At 35.0% G+C, this 18,018-nt stretch overlaps 1 protein-coding gene across 1 annotated transcript in view; it reads left to right on the top strand.

Moving 5' to 3' along the window:
- Positions 1 to 18,018, top strand: part of PSMD14 (proteasome 26S subunit, non-ATPase 14) — a 95,030-nt gene that overhangs the window by 43,032 nt on the left and 33,980 nt on the right. Inside the window, exons 4-7 of the mRNA XM_067741743.1 lie at positions 11,187 to 11,258; positions 11,474 to 11,593; positions 14,140 to 14,210; positions 15,204 to 15,354. Of these exons, the coding sequence (XP_067597844.1) occupies positions 11,187 to 11,258; positions 11,474 to 11,593; positions 14,140 to 14,210; positions 15,204 to 15,354 (414 nt within the window). The remainder of the gene's footprint in view (positions 1 to 11,186; positions 11,259 to 11,473; positions 11,594 to 14,139; positions 14,211 to 15,203; positions 15,355 to 18,018) is intronic.

Below are 18,018 nucleotides of genomic sequence, written 5' to 3'. Positions count from 1 at the left end.
TAGTTGATTTAAATCTAACATTAAAGTTTGTATCACTTTCTACTTGTGAAATCTTTTGTTTCTCATTAAAGTCATAGGATTATAAATATGAGACATGAGGGCAGGGGTAAAGGGACGTGGAAACTTTCTGTGGGTGAGGAATAAAAACCATCCTATATCTCTTTTCCTGGGTGGCACCTCCCAATCCTGGAAGTCCCTTTCTGTGCCCATTACCACTTCATTACCCTGACTGCTCCTACTCTGTACATTTCTCCTCCTTGAATCCCCTGACTCACACGTGTTTTTTCTTAAGTTATTTAACATTTGATATAGAGCTATACCTCGACATCTTTATTTGCCTAGGGTATAGCCATCTTGCACCTCAAGTATCTTGAAAATTCTTACTTGATATCTCTGCTTCTGTAATGAACTAGTGTCCTACTTTTGTTGTTGTGCATATTTACTCAGTTCTTTAAAATACATTAAAGTGATACTCAAATAATTTGGTGTGCTGACATATGTACAACCATGATTTAATTGTTTGAATAAGGTGATATGTTTGTGAACTGTGCTTGCCTTATTATTTTTCTATCATTTGTATGCTGTGATTAAAAAAAAAAAGCCCCAAATGTTGTGTAACTTGTTTCCTACAGTATATTTTAATAAAAAGGCATATTTTTGTTTTCACAGTAGTGTACATACTATGTTATAAGTAAATTCAGTAGTGCCTTTTGGTCAGCCAAGCCCCCTGTGCCCATCTAGACTTCAGAAAATAAAGGGAGGCCCAGAAGTGTTCCCCGTTCTTAGTGGGCATACTAACTGCTTTTAGGTAGGAAGAGCATCCCAAGACTTATTTCCATTTTCTTTAGTAGGAAATGGCTCCAGGTGGAAGAGGATTCTAAAATTGTAAACAATGGAAAGGAACTAAGCTTCCAGAATAAAAGTATATTTGGGCATATGAAAAAGGGATGGTATGCTGTAGTGGAAAGGCCACATGGCTAGAAGTCAGAGACTGCATTTCAGTCCTGATGATCTGTGCCAATGTGTGTTTTGTCTGCCTTTCCATTTACATTATAAGCTTCTTGAAGCCTTCATTTAACCATACAGCTGTAGTACTAGGCACATGGTAAATACTTAAATATTATTTGGAGCCTGGGCTTGATCTCTGCCTCGCATTTGAAAAATGATAAATTTTTTCAGAGCCTGGAAAAGAAAGTCCAGATTTTCTCTGAGAAGACCATGTGGACCATGGAATGAATCGGAAAACTTCAGGTTAAACAAAGACAAACAGATTTTTTCCACTCCAGGATTTTTCTTAGAGCCTCTAATATTCTAACATACAACATAAATTTGGGGGGTAGGTTAGATATTCATTATATCCCAAACTTACTTAACTAGGAGTGAACTCTATGGATGGTATTTTCTTGAAACTCTTTCCCCAAAAATGAGTATTTTAAAAATCTCTGTCACACTGCAGAATAACAAAGAATTGATAAAACTTGGTGATATATTGACTATAAGGACTGAAGGAGAGTAAATGAAAATTTTGCCTAGGTTTCTAGTTTGAGACTCAAGATAATTATAAGTTGGGAAGGTTAGTTTGTAGAGAAACATGGTGAGTTTGATTTTTGAAGATGTTTAATTTGAGATGTCTCCCTTAGGAAATAATATGATGATTTGGTAGTATTACTAAGTGAGGAGGGAACCCTTAAAAAAATATCATCTGATTTAATTAGTCATCAAATATTTGAACCCCTCTGTAACATTTTCCCCAATATGAACCACTTATGTTTGCATAACTCCAGTTACAGGGGACTCATTAACTGGAGCTCTTCTTTAGATAGCTTGGACCAATACAAGATTTTTCTTATATTGAAGCCAAATTCAATCTCCCCATAGCTTCATTCCATTAGTCCATAGTTCTACAAATTATATAGTCTAAATCAGTGGTTCTCAAATTTTAGCAAGCATCAGAATCACCTGGAGAGCTTTCTAAAAACCAAGATTTCTGGGCTCTGCCCCCAGAATTTCTGATTCAGTAGGAATGTGTGTTTATAACAAATTCCCAGGTGGTGCTGGTGCATCTGGTTTAGGGACTGCACTTTGAGAGCTATTAGTCTGAACTTTGTCTGACAGCTTTTCATATATTTGAAGACAGTTGTTTTGTATCTTGTCTTTTCCAAGCTTTATTAAGTTCTTTGGAATATTTCCTATATATCATGACTTTAAGTCACTTTTCCATACTTGGTAGCTCAGATTCTGAGAGTGAAGAACTCTGGAGTAGAATCCTTTACATACAGTCAGGAGCCAACCATAAAAAGACCTCATGGTTCAGTGCTCTAAAATACTTTGCACTGGTAAATGTTGAAACTTGTGTGGTGTCTTATAGGTTAGTTCCTAATTTACCTCTGTTTGTTATCATGGCCTTCAGGATGGGAGAGGAATCTGCCTCCATGTGAATGTACTTCACAGCCATACTCCTTTTTATTAGCTTTCTTTTTAAATTAAGCGAAGTTTCCTTCAATATTGTAAGTTAAAAATATTCAATGTAGCAGCAGGCTAGGGTACTTTTTTTTTTTTTTTTTTTTTTTTTTGGCGGTACGCGGGCCTCTCACTGTTGTGGCCTCTCCCATTGCGGAGCACAGGCTCCGGACACACAGGCTCAGTGGCCATGGCTCACGGGCCCAGCTGCTCTGCGGCATGTGGGATTCTCCCGGACCAGGGCACGAACCCGTGTCGCCTGCATCGGCAGGCGGACTCTCAACCACTGCGCCACTAGGGAAGCCCAAGCTAGGGTACTTTTAACTTAAGGTAATATTGCTGATTAAGATGGCTAGAGTCATCTGAGATCTCAGAGAAAGGAGCTTTCAACAATATTTTTAAATTATTGGTTGTTATTTGTTCTTAGGTTTATCTGCATTATTAAAAGAAGTATCACGAATATTCTGGTTCAAGCAAACATCACTGTTTATTTACTTAAATAATTTCTAGGAGTGCAAAAGTGGGTTAAAAAGTTTGTACAGTTGTAATGCTCTTGATATACATTGCTCAGTTGCTTTTCTGATAGTTTGTACTAATTCACGTTTCCACCAGTAGTGCTGAGAGTGTCTCTTTTATCACACCCGCTCCAAAATTGGGCATTGTAAAGCTTGTTTGATAGGAAAACAACAGCAACAACAATGTCTTAATGTGTTAATTGGCATTTCTTAATTAAAGGAGGTCAACTAGTGAGGTTGAATATTTTTCATATTTATTTCATTATTTCTTATGTAATTAGTTGCTTTATATTCTTTGCCCATGTTTCCATTAATATTTTAGTATTTTGTTAACTTGGGTATTGACTTTTTGTCATAAATGGGGCAACTATTTTTTCGGGGTTTTTTTTTTTCCTTTTAACTTTTTTAGTACAGGTATACCTCATTTTATTGAGCTTCACTTTATTGTGCTTTGCAGATAATTGTGTTTTACAAATTGAAGGTTTGTGGCAACCCTGCATCCAGCAAATCTGTTGGTGCCATTTTTGTAACAGCATTTGCTCACTTCGTGTCTCTGTCATGTTTTGGTAATTCTCAATATTTCAAACCCTCCACCAGCAAAAAGATTATGACTCACTGAAGGCTCAGATGATGGTTAGCATTTTTTTTAGCACTAAAGTATTTTTAAATTAAGGTATGTACATTGTTTTTTTAAACATAATGCTATTGCACAGTTAGTAGACAACAGTATAGTGTAAACATAACTTTTATATGCACTGAGAAACCAAAAAAATTCATGTGACTTTCATTATTGTAATATTCACTATATTGGAGTGGTCTGGAATTGAACTCATAGTATCTCCAAGGTATGCCTGTATTCAGAAAATTTAGATTATATTGTCAGTTTTATATATTTTTTTTGTTCAATTGGGTTTGTAACTAGAATGTATTTCCTCGCCCAGGTCAAATTTATTTATTTAGTTAATTAGTTATACTGAAATATTATCCATTAGTAAACAGTAACTTTCCATACTCCCCTCCATGCAGCCCCTAGCAGCCATCATTATATTTTTCTGTCTTTATGATTTTTGTTTGTTTTGTTTTGTTTTGTTTTGTTTTGTTTTGTGGTACACGGGCCTCTCACTGCTGTAGCCTCTCCCGCCGCGGAGCACAGGCTCCGGATGTGCAGGCCCAGTGGCCACGGCCCATGGGCCCAGCCGCTCCATGGCATGCGGGATCCTCCTGGACCGGGGCATGAACCCGCGTCCCCTGCATCGGCAGGCGGATTCTCAACCACTGCGCCACCAGGGAAGCCCAGTATTGTCTTTTTGGATTGGCTATTTGACTTAGCATAGTGTCCTCAAGGTTCATCCATGTTGTAGCATATTGCAGAATTTCCTTCCTTTTTAAGACTGAATAATATTCCATTGTGTATGTGTATACCACATTTTGCTTATCCATTCATCCATTGGTGGACACTTGGGTTGCTTCTACTTTTTAGCTCTTGTGAGTAACGTTGCTGTGAACATTGGTGTACAGACATCTCTTTGAGAACCTGCTTTCATTTCGGGGGGTTATATACCCAGAAGTTGAATTGCCAGATCTTACAGTATTCAATTTTTAACTTTTTGAGAAACCACCATACTGTTTTTCACAGTGGCTGTACCATTTTATATTCCCACCAGCAGTGCATGAGGTTTTCCATTTCTTCACATCCTTGCCAATACTTGTTTTCTGTTTTGTTTTGTTTTTTATTAGTAGCCATACTAATAGGTATAAGGTGGTATCTCCTTGTAGTTTTGATTTGCATATCTCTAATGATTAGTGATGTTGAGCATCTTTTCATGTGCTTACTGCCCATTTATATATCTTCTTTGGAGAAATGTCTATTCAAATCCTTTGCCCATTTTAAAATCAGGTTTTTGGTTGTTTTAGGAGTTCGCTATGTATTTTGGATATATAATTTGCAAATATTGTCTTGGCACCCTTGACACTCTTATTAAAAAATAATTTGACCCATATATGCAAGGGTTTATTTCTGAGCTCTCTGTTCAGTTCCATTGGTCTATGTGTCTGTTTTTATGCCAATACCACATTGTTTTGATTACTGTAGCTTTGTAGTAATTTTGAAATCAGGAAGTCTGAGTCCTCCAGTTTTGTTCTTTTTCAAGATTGTTTGGCTGTTCAGGGTCCCTTGAGATTCCATATGAATTTTAGGATGGGTTTTCTATTTTTGCAAAAGTTGTCATTGAAATTTTGACAGAGATTGCTTTGAATCTGTAGATCACTTCGAGTAGTTTTGACATTTGAACAATATTAAGTCTTCCAGTCCATGAACATGAGATGTGTTTCCATTTATTTATGTCTTCTTTAATTTCTTGCAGCATTATTTTGTGGTTTTCATTGTATAAGACTTTCATCTTCTTGGTTAATTCCAAGTATTTTATTCTTTTTGATGCTATTGTAAATGAAATTATTTTTGTAATATCTTTTTCAGATTGTTCATTATTTGTATGTAGAATTGCATGGTTTTTTGAATGTTGTCTTTGTATCCTGCTACTTCACTGAATTCACTTATTAGATCTAATGTCCTTTTTGTGGATTCTTTAGGCTTTTCTTTTTTTTTTTTTTTTTTTGCGGTACGCAGGCCTCTCACTGTTGTGGCCTCTCCTGTTGCGGAGCACAGGCTCCAGACACGCAGGCTCAGTGGCCATGGCTCACGGGCCCAGCCGCTCCGCAGCATGTGGGATCTTCCCAGACTGGGGCACGAACCTGTGTCCCCTGCATCGGCAGGCGGACTCTCAACCACTGCGCCACCAGGGAAGCCCTAGGCTTTTCTTTGTATAAGATCATATCATCTGCAAACAGAGAAATTTTCCTTTCTAACTTGAGTGCCTTTTATTTCTCTTTCTTGCCTAATTGCTCTGGCTAGAACTTCCGGTACTATGTTGGATAGATGTGGTGAAAGCAGGCATCCTTGCCTTGTTCCCCATCTTAGAGGAAATGCTTTCAGTCTTTCACCAACATGGGACATTATGTTCACTGTGGATGTTTCATCTATGGCTTTTATTATGTTGAGGTAGTTTTCTTCTATACCTAGTTTGTTGAGTGTTTTTTTCATGAAAGAGTTGAATTTTGTCAAATGCTTCTTCTGCATCAATTGAGATGATCATGTGGGGTTTTTTTCCCCCTTCATTCTGTTGATGTGGTGTATTACATTGGCCAGTTTTTGTTTGTTGAACCATCCTTGCATTGCAAGTTTTAATCCCACTCAGTCATGTGTATAGATAGTCCTTTGAATATGCTGCTGAGTTCTGTTTGTTAGTATTTTGTAAGGATTTTTGCATCGATGTTCATAAGAGATACTGGTCTGTCTGTAGTTTTCTTTTCTTGTAGTGTCTTTGGTTTTGGTATCAGGGTAATGCTGGCTGGCCTCATAGAATGAATTAGGAGGTGTTCCCTTCACCAATATTTTTATCATGGTTTTGGTTATGATTTGATTTTTTTTAATATAAATCATTGATCTATCTGGGTAGTGATAATGTGACATGGAGAAACAAATTTAGTTTTAAATGTTTTCCATACTGAACAGTTAAAAAAGGAAAGATAAAGTAGAATATGTTCGATTCTATGGTAATAACTTTGAATCTAAATGAAACGAAACTTTCTGGAACAATATAATATTCCATCTAGTTTCAAGACAGGTAACCTGAATTTATTAATACCACTGCAGATGTTATAAAAATTAGCTCCAAAATCAGCGTCAGAGCCAAATGTTTCATTAGTGAACTTGTCCAAATTTAAATCTGAAGGCATAGATAATTTAGTATATATACATTGTATTACAACATAGAAAATGGGAAGTTGTAAAACTTTCCAATTCATTTTATACATCTAGCATAATGATATCAAAACCTGACAAATTTAACAGAAAAAAAGAAAATGTCAGGTCAGTCTCACTCATAATAATATATATAGTAATATAAATAAAAATTAAATATAAATATATTTTAAATTTTAGTATAAAAATAGTAAATTAAACTTGAACAATTTATCCTGGAAAGGTGGTTTAATACTAGGAAATCTATTAATGTAACACATCACTGAAGAAAGGCAAGGTAAGTAAAATATAGTGGCCATTGTGGCTTCTTTTGCAAAAAGAAATAGCTGTGTCACTGACAAATCTCACCAATCCTTTTGTTTTGTTTTAATTCTTATTTGTAAGCAGCATATACATGAATTTCCATTTTAAACCCATTATAGAAGGCCTTTAACAGGGGACCTTACCTCATTTATACCTCATTTATATTTTTTCATTTCATTTTCATTTCATATTTTTTATTGTCAGTGTTGTGTTAGCTTTTTCTTCTTCAGAGATTTGGTAAGGTGTATATTCAGTTTTAATGTTTATTGTGGTTACTTTAAATTTGTTCAAAAGACTCTCAAATCCATATTTCTGTAATAGTCTAAGTCAACACTTAAACAGATCTCTTTTTTCCCCTCCTATATGTCAAACAGAGAGTTTTGTATACTTCATTTCTCTCCATTGCCCTATATAGTTATTGGGTGAGATCTGTGGTTTTGAACCCTGGTTATTTATGTTATTTAGCTCTCTCTGTTTTTAACTGCTTTCAGTGGTCTTAACAAATTGTTTTGTATAATGGCTTTTCCATTTTTAATTTTCTATTTTTGATTTGTGGAGTCTCAACTGGATCATTTATTCAAAAAGTTCTTTGAAGGAAGATACATGGAATCATATTTTCTGAGCCCTTGTGTATATAGTAATATATTTGTGGGCCTTCAGACGTTTTTTTTTCATAGAGTGTAATGTTTTTGACTCCACAGGGTATCTCTCTTAAAAGTCTGAAACTTTGTTTCATTGTTTTCTGCCATTTAATGTTGCAAAGAAATTCAAAGTCAACTGAGGTGCATTTTTTTCTTCAGGTTATGTAGTTTTTCTATTTGTATGGTTTTAGAAATTTTGCTCTATTCATGTAGTTAAGATTTACCTAAGACTTTACAATGTATATAACACTTTTCTTCATTGATTATTGCCTGACATTTAGTGATGCAAAAGTTGAATTGTTTTTCATTCAAGAAAGTTTTCTTCAGCTTTGTCTTATTGATGCTTTCCATTTCTTATTTTATTTTATTCTTAGGATCAACTGTATTTCTTAGCTTACATCTCCTTCCTTTCTCCTCTAGTATTATATTTTTAATAGTTTTCATCTGTAACTTTTTTACTCTACATTCTAAGACATCTTCAAAAGTTTATGTTCTGTATCACTGAATTAAACTTGTCATAGTGTTATTTTTACCCTTGTTTACTCCAGTGTAACTTTAATTCTTAACTGTTTTTCATCTTTTCATCTATTTCAAAGATAAGAAATCGTCTTGTATTCTGCTGGTGCCAAATAGTTTTCCAGAATTTTGTATATGATTCCTATTTTTAAATGACTTTCCTCTCTTTGAATTATCTGAATGCTATTCCTCAGGAGTGTTTGCTGAAAGGCAATGTATGTAAATTGTACATTGCTCCACAGTTTTCTCAACTCAGGTCATCTTTGATCTACAGCTGTACTGGCTCTTACATAACTGTTTTAGCTCAGTTTCCAGGATATTTAATGGGGTTTTCTTCATTGCCTGGTTGTGTGCTATTCTGAACAGGTGAGCATGATGATAGAAAAATGATAGCATCTGCTCCAGAGATCCTTAACACATGTTCCATAGACAGTGTTTTACATGGGTTACTCTTTTTTTTTTTTTCTTTAGGTTGCAGTTCACTGCTACAAACCCTTCTCTACTTCTTGTCAAGTTGTTTTCTGGGAAATTTATTCTAACTAGATCAAGAAACAGTAGTAATAGAGTGAGAAGGGTAACAGGAAATATCACTGGCTGCTGTCTCAAAAAACAACAATAGAGAGGCCAGCTACATGGTTTTCTGTTAGTATGTTTCTGAACCAGAAGAACATAGTGAGAGAGGAGCTAGCGATCTTTGTACTTGCTTGCATATGGCTTGTTCTCTCTCCCAGGGTAACTGGTGGGTATTTTCCCTTCCTGTTCCATTGGCTTGCACTACCTTAACTTGTTCATTCTTTTTTTCCAACCAATACTTAGTGAGTTCTGTGTGCCAGGCACTTTGCTAGGTACTGGATATATATAATGCTGAACAAAACAGTGTTTCTTCTTTCATTGATGGCAGAAATAGTTTTTGAACTCTGTCAGTAATGCATTTTGGCAGAAATAGTTTTTGAACTTTGTCAGTAATGCATTTTGGTGATGATGTGATGTTTTATTTCCCTATTCTTATTTTTTCTTAATAAGTATTTCCTGGCACATTGAGAAAGGCTGTATTAATAACTCTAGCCTAGATATCAGTTTTAACTTTTGTCATGGGCATTTTTTAAGTTGTTCTGAATTAGGAAATAACTTTTATGAATACAGTGTTCATTATCCTGACCTTAGGGTATTATTTCCCCAAAAACATCTTGTGACAACTAATTTACTATTTCTTCTCTTTTTTCTTAAACTTTTTTAACTTTCTTAATTAGATGAATAAAATTGTCATATCAACAAAATTATCTTGTTTTATGTGGTGACCTCAACAAATGTTTTGGCATGATAGCACTTTAGCTTACCTTAGAATTTTCATATCTATTTGAAAGGCAAGCAGCAAAGCTGCATTAGGTGATAACAATGAAGAATTCGTTCCTTTTTAAAATATGTTATCTGCCATGTATTTTTAAACATAAAATTTGAAGGATTGAAGGATTTTATTTTTCTCACCACTTTGTATATAAGGAAATAGAGGTAGTTTTTGTATGTGATGCTTATATTTAGAGAAAACTTATTCTAGAACTTTTCATACTCAGTGCTTCCAGTAAGTATTATGAGCTTTTAAACAAAACAAAACATCACAGAATTTGGCATATAAATAGACAAGAAGCACAAAGTACACCCAGACCTATAAGTGTGAAATGTAATGAGTAAAGCAATTTTTTAATTTTAGTAATAAGCAAATCCATGAAAGCAAGATAGAATATTGACTTACAATTTAGATAGCTAACGTGTTCATTATGTAATTGTAATAGAGTTATTGTTGAGGAAAGGGAACTTTAAGCAAAACAGGACCTGGCAAGTAAAAGTCACATCTCTCAGGCTTCCCTGGTGGCGCAGTGGCTGAGAGTCCGCCTGCAGATGCAGCGGACGCGGATTTGTCCCCCGGTCCGGGAGGATCCCACATGCCGCGGAGCTGCTGGGCCCGTGAGCCATGGCCGCTGAGCCTGCAGCGTCCGGAGCCTGTGCTCTGCAACGGGAGAGGCTACAGCAGTGAGAGGCCTGCGTACCGGGAAAAAAAAAAAAAAGTCACATCTCATTTTAGTTTCCCAGGACTGCTCAGTATTAAAAAACAAGAAGCTTTCCATGTGCACTGATTGGGGCAGAATTAAATTTATAAGATTGTAGTCATCTTGAGGGTAAGGACTATATCTAAATTACTTTGTGTGGCAGAATGTTACACTAAATAGTGGTTTGGTGATTTTGATGAAGAAGATAGAATCCTTAGGGGGAAACATAGTATCTTCTTAGGCTGTAATAAGATTAATAGTAATATTTGTTTTAAAGGTAGTTGTCAGGATTTGGAAGTATTTTCATGTTAGCTATACCAGTCTCAACCAGTTTGTTCACATCTGGGGCAGTTGTGTTAAATTTGATGTTGTATAGGGGAGGGGAACAACTTCATCAGGTGAAGTGAAGAGCATGTTGTTCACAGCTCTTTCACCTAGGGATTAGAAGTCTTCTCCACCCCTCACCGCCCCCGCCCCATACCTAAGTTTCTGCAGAGATCCCATAGCCCTAATCTACATGCTGTCTTTAGCTGAAAATTAGGCTCAGAGAATTTACTGTTCGTGTTGGTCCTTCAGTTAATCAGTTTACATTCACGTTGGGGTAAGAAACATAGCTAATTGGTGCATTATAGTTATTTTGTAGTGGAGGTAAATTAGCATCGCTGAAAGATTCAAGCATTCTGTCCATTGGACACTTACCTGAGTACTAAGTTTGATGTTTTCTACAGGTTTGATATTTACAAGCTTGTTTTGATTGTGTTGTAGCTGAATACTTACCATGTTTCCCCTAAACTCTTTTAAAACAATCATGTTTAAATAACTTGTAACTTTAATTTTAAACTCATAAGTTCTTTGTATTTATAATGATTTGTATGCTTGTTTCTAGGGCCCACCTACAGATGCTCCTGCAGTGGACACAGCAGAACAAGTCTATATCTCTTCCCTGGCACTGTTAAAAGTAAGTGTTGAATGGAGTTACTTGCTTCAGAGAGTTCAGCTGCTTTCTCTCTTTTACTTCGGAATATTTTTCACGTTAACCCTCTCACACATAAGCTGTTGTTTTAGGTGCATGTGTTTTATTTCCACTGAAACACAATTAAGTTATTAATTTTAAAAAGGGGGGTGGGTCCAAAGATCTCAAAGCTTTGTGTCTATATATCTTCCTCTTTACAGATGTTAAAACATGGTCGTGCTGGGGTTCCAATGGAAGTTATGGGTCTGATGCTCGGAGAATTTGTTGATGATTACACCGTCAGAGTGATTGACGTGTTTGCTATGCCACAGTCAGGAACAGTGAGTACTTTTTTGGTTGCCTGATGCAAGTAAACGTGTTTCTTTTTTCTTTTCCTGTGTAAATTAACTCTCATCATATTGTAATTTTCTCTTTCTGATAGAAAAATTCATTATAAGATTAATGATAGAAATTTTTAGACTGTATTGAATCAAATCATTGATCTTTTAAATGCATTATGAATTCCCTGTAGATCCACAAATTGAGTGATGCTAACATTTAATCCCTTTACTTGTTCTTTCAGCTTTAACTAGCATAGTGTACCGGATTTATAAGTTAGTTACCTTAAAATAGTAGGTTACTAGTTTGATTAGTTTGAACACTTGGTTCAAAAGATTTCAGAGACACTCTTTTTTTACGCGGGCCTCCCACTGTTGTGGCCTCTCCCGTTGCGGAGCACAGGCTCCGGACGCGCAGGCTCAGCGGCCATGGCTTACGGGCCCAGCCGCTCCGTGGCATGTGGGATCTTCCCGGACCGGGGCACGAACCCGTGTCCCCTGCGTCGGCAGGCGGACTCTCAACGACTGCGCCACCAGGGAAGCCCCCAGAGACACTCTTAATTAGAGTTTCAACTCACCTACATTATCTAGTCCTCATGTTTTGTTTTTATTGTTTTGAAATATCACCCTTTTTAAAATGTTCTGTGTATGGTGATAAATGACTCTTAAGCTTTTCCTATTCAAAATGTTAAGTTTAAAAAAAAAAACAAAAAACCATGACAAACTTTAGTTCTTTTTGCCTTTTTCGCATGGTAATTTGTTAATAGACGAACCATACTGCATACACATTTTGAAAGTCCTCTACTTTAATGCATTTAAAATGCATTGTTCTTTGTGGGAGTTTGTTGTTTTGTTTTGTTTTGTTTAATGCATTGAACTTGTAGATAGGTGTGTATTTAGATTTTTTTTTAATAGCCAAAAAACAATAACCATTTACTTACCTTCCGAAAAATAACACATATATCCTTCTCATCTATTTGCCTAAGAAAATATAATATGTATATTCGTCTGATGAATGTCCTTATGTGGATATCCATTGTAGTAAAGGGTTCTTAAGTTTTAATATCATTTATTTCCTTGTACTACAAGTGCTTGTTTGACAGTATAAAATAGAATATTTAATCCCCATGTTCATTCTCTGTAGTAGAGTGGGAAAGTTTTTCTTCTAGCCCAAGAGTTAGCAGACTTTTTCTGTAAAGACATGTATCTCTGTCTCATATTCTTGTTTTGTTTTTTTTTTAAACCACCCTTTAAAAATGTTAAAAAACATTCTTAGGCTGTAGGCAGTAGATTGCATACCCCTGTTCTTGAGGATGCACTCTCAATTAGAATTCAAAATACTGTTTATTTTGGTGGGAAGAAGTGCTTATGTTAACTGGTTTGTTTAGGTAGATTAGACTTAAATTCCTGATGTTAGAGGAAAACCTTGAGGGAGCTATAATGGCAGTGATCTATCACTGGAGAGATAATATGAATGCCTTTAATTCTTCCATGTCCTAAAATTTTCTTTTGGTTGAACTAGCAAAATAATGCAGCATTTAAAAGACTTGGTTGCAGATTGCCTCTTGTGGGGAATATTTTGAGAATGCTGTTATATTTGAGGTAATATTCAAATGTATATATTTCCCTCCAATTGCCTAATCTACCAAGTAGTCCTAACTAAAGCACTGAACATCCTCCCCTCCCAACTCAGCCAACCAAAAAACAAATAAAAACAACTCTGGGAAACTATTAAATTATTTTCCTTCCTCAAGGTGTTTATATTACTGAAGAAAAAAAAACCAACTTGAACTGTTGATTATTATAATAGCACAATATTTGTAGAACTTCAGATGAGATGGAAGAGGCCTAGTGCTTATCAGTTATCAGAGGATGACGTTAGGAAGTATGCTTGCCTAGACTGATCTAACCAAAAAATAGTTGGTTCACTTATTTGGTATTTCTGGTGTGTATATATATACACACACACATTAGTCATGGCCATAAACTCTTTTTTTTGTTTGTTTGTTTTGTTTTTTTTTTTTTGGTACGTGGGCCTCTCACTGTTGTGGCCTCTCCCGTTGCGGAGCACAGGCTCCGGACGTGCGGGCTCAGCGGCCATGGTTCACGGGCCCCGCCGCTCCACGGCATATGGGATCTTCCCGGGCCGGGGCACGAACCTGTGTCCCCTGCATTGGCAGGCGGACCCTCAACCACTGCGCCACCAGGGAAGCCCCCATAAACTCTATTAAAGGAGCCTAAAAACTATCTATCTTAACTCAAAAAAAAAAAAAAAAAAACTATCTTAACTCATTAGCTAACAGCAGTATGGTACTTGGCAATTTTTTGGTTTTCTTGGTGCTTGGCAATTTAAAAAGTTTTATTGATGTATGGTTTATAATTGAATGACATGAGTGGGTATCAAATATGGATATCAAAACCTATTAACTTATTTTGGTATCCCAAAATAATATACACAGGTTTTTAGGCAGTAGCTTTTTGTTCATTTATCTTATAATTTTTTTCTCATTGTTATAGAAGCTAATCGTTTTGCTTTCTTTCTAAATCAGGGTGTCAGTGTGGAGGCAGTCGATCCAGTGTTCCAAGCCAAGATGTTGGATATGTTGAAGCAGACAGGAAGGTAAGTATTTCAAATGATCATATAATGGAATTATGGGAAATATTTTCAGAAATGTATCTCAGAATTTTACATGTTCGTGAATATCGTTCTTAGGGGAAAAAAGCCACGTAATTAATGTAAAAGTATCACTGTCAGTGCTCTGCACCACCTATCTAGTATCTCTTTCCTCTAGAATCATAGAAATTTGCCAGTTAGGAAACTGCCTCATGTTAAAATTCTCAACTGTTACATAGTAAATTTGGACTGTAGCTTCCCACCGTTTAGCATATGGAGTTACTCTCTAGTCACTTATAATTGAAAGAGCTTGTATGTTCCAAAATTTGAGAGTTGCAGCTAAATAAAATTCTGAATATTTAATTATATTTGTAGTCATATTGAGTTTTAAAGACAGGGAAAGTACAATCCAAATATTGTTCAAGTTTTTTACCCCAGATTAAATCTCTCAATAGTTGTCATTCTCTTGCTCAAATTCTTCTACTGTGGAAAAAACTTCAAAATTAATGTTAGCAAAAGGCTCAGCAGCTGAGCAGAACAGTGCAAATTGGTTTTTGACTGAGTTCCTAGTTCTACTGCTGGTTTAATTGATATTTAATCCTTTCACAACAGTGGATCCTGGTGTCCATTGTTAAAAATGTACTCTGCCTGGAAAATCCAACTCCCAGAGCTAAGGAGTTAAAGAGTAGATATTTACTTGAATGCTGAAAGGGTAAAAACTGGCTCTGAGAAAGTGTGGTAACAAGGTGAAAAACTGAAAGCCTTATCTACCACTGCTAATGTGCATCTCTTAATGATAGCACTCCTTTGTCACACTTTTTCATTTCCATGTTTTCTGGATAATATGGTGTATGATTTCAGTGTTTCTAATGGTGCTTTTTCACACCTGTGTGTTTTTCATGTCTTCTCAATTTATACCCTGTTAGTGTGTTGTTTCTTTTCTATCATAAATGTATTACTTATTCTGTTCTGAACGGCTGAATGCCCTCTTTGTTTCAGGCCTGAGATGGTTGTTGGTTGGTATCACAGTCACCCTGGCTTTGGTTGTTGGCTTTCTGGTGTGGATATCAACACTCAGCAGAGCTTTGAAGCCTTGTCGGAAAGAGCTGTGGCAGTGGTTGTGGATCCCATTCAGAGTGTAAAAGGAAAGGTAGAGTGGATTCTATCTTTATTAGCATCTCCTGCCACATTCTATTTACAGATACATCACATAAAAATCTATTTTGTTTAAAGCATGATTCTTAATTACACAAAAATACCAACCAAACAAAAAACTGTACCAGTTAATAAATGTGTCTTGGTATTATCATTAGCAATTTACCTATTTAGAGATTTGTTTCTACTTTAATTAGTCTAATTATAAATGTTTATCTTTAATTTTTATTTCATAGATTTAGGAATGTTAATCATACTGAAAGCCTTCTATACACATTTTATAAATATTTTAATAAACATTGCTGTACCTTCTTTTATTTTAAAATGGTGAATTTGGGATTGGCACATTTAAAAAATCTAAAGAGCTCTGTTTGCAGACATTGTGCAGGACATATTCTGCAGTTGTAGGTTCCAAATATTTTAGACAGTGAAAACTTGACCCAAACATTTGGTATCAACCGTTTGCATTTTTGGAGTGAGGACACAGATGAATGATTAGATATGCTAAATGATTCTGAAAAGAGATTAACTTGCAAAGCATATTGGGTTATAGTTGTTCTTTGTTGAAATCTTTTGTTCATGTTTAGTTCTTTTTTCCTTCTTTTTTTTCTTTTTTTCTTTCTTTTTTTTTTTTTTCTTTCTTTCTTTCTAGCCCCATATGCCATTTTCCTATTTCCTGCCTCATGACAGCAGGGAGCAGCTCTATTATCACCTTCACAGAGCTGTCTGCAAATGTGAGAGGCAATTCGATTTTGCTCAACCACAGGGAGAGTGGATTAGAAAAACTACAGAACATACAGAAATTGGCTAGGTGGTTACTGCTTTAAAATACTGCTGAGGTGTCTTGTTTGAGCATGTACGTCCATTGTAGTGTAGAATAATTGCTAAAATACAATCACAATACATTTATGGAATCCTTTTTATGGAGCTTTTACAAATAATTTTTGGAGCACTTAAAAATAAATATTAGCTTATCAGACCTGGAGTTTGATAGTATTGCAGATTACATTTACATCTGCTCACCAGCTCAGACAAACTAAATATGGCTGTTTAAACATGGAGTTTTTATCTGTCATGAATTTGAACACTTTCTGACATTATATTATTGTGATGAATAAAAATTGAGGTCTTTTCTAAATCATGATCCTATTAGATGTGATTTAGCTTTTTAGAGGTAGAAACTAGCCACAAAAACAATAATAATAGAAACTGATAATACTAGGCAGTTCTGAATGGATAACTTCTGAGGCTTGCTATATAACTATATTTCAATTTATTCACTTTCTTTTTTACTAAGTGTATTGTTATTTAACTGATATAGATAAAAGGAGTTGAAAATCTTTGACATTTGTTAGTTTTATGAATTAAAGTACAGTATAATATTTAAGTTTAATTCTCTGATAATTAAGATACCTTATAAAAAAGTAACCCATAAGTAACTCATTTAAGTAATAATTATTATTTTAGAAATATAATAGAATTATCTGATTAAATTCCCATGCCACAATATATGCTACTAATAATTGAAGCTTAGTTTTAAACATAATTAGAATTCTGTTTTGTAGTTTTAGTGTGATTTTTTAGGATACTTAACTCATGTGATGGTGGCTGCTTTGAAAAGGAAAATATAAACTTAAATACAATGAAAGAAAGCATTTTCAAAATAGAATGTAAATAAATGAATATGTGTTTTGGTTATCTTGTTTATAGTATTTTAAATGGCAGTTTTAGTTTCCAAACCTGGTTTAGGTATTATATAACTGTGGAGTTTGCATTGTTTGTTTCTAATTAACCATGATTCAAAGAATGCATTTCATTAAAAAATATACTTGCATCACATGACTCTGTTGTCATGTGGTAAAGTGTAGTATTTAAAAATATATATCAAAAATTACTTTAGGAAATTACATGTATCGCTGTCTAGTTTTATATGTCATGAAAAAAATTATTTGGAAAAAATTTAGTATAAGCATCTATCACTGATGATTCGCATCACTTGTTGTACCTAACGAGATTCATACAATTATATCACCTCAAATAAGGATCCATTTTTTTGTCAATAATGTAACTTCATTTATAAGGTGTCTGAGTTTGGTTATAATTTATAGTTCTCTCAGTGTCTCAAAACTGAATTAAATTAGATGTTAGTAAGTCCATGGCCAGAGTGTTCTAGTTAAATCATTATACTTAAGAATATAAACTTACAAGAAAATGAAGAATAACATAGGACTCTCCCTTCCCCTTCCCTGCACATGATTTATCAAAGCTGTCAAAATATTTAGCAAGGCAATGATTAGATCAAGAGTTAAATGACAATCTATATATAAAGGATTTAAGTGGGTGTCTGTTCTTTTAATACCTCTTTCCTGTATATTTTTGTATTTTCATTTTTGTAAGTCCCAGTATTATCTCTGTTTTTTTGAGTGATTAGGTAAAAATGGATTCTTTCTTTGTAATCTCAATTGATTCAAACTGGTTGATTTCCTTTTATAGTGACTTGACTTTATCTTTATGGAATTATTGCTATGTGCCAGGTATTACGGCAATAATCATTTGAACTTGTCTCATTTATTCTTTTGGATAATTCTGGAAATAGGTTCTATTATTCCATCTGTCAATGAAAGGGTATAAAAATTTAGGGTCAAAAAGATTACTTTGC

This window comes from Pseudorca crassidens, chromosome 6, assembly GCF_039906515.1.
Source record: "Pseudorca crassidens isolate mPseCra1 chromosome 6, mPseCra1.hap1, whole genome shotgun sequence".
Taxonomy (NCBI): domain Eukaryota; kingdom Metazoa; phylum Chordata; class Mammalia; order Artiodactyla; family Delphinidae; genus Pseudorca; species Pseudorca crassidens.
This window is presented reverse-complemented; position numbering and strand designations above follow the sequence as displayed.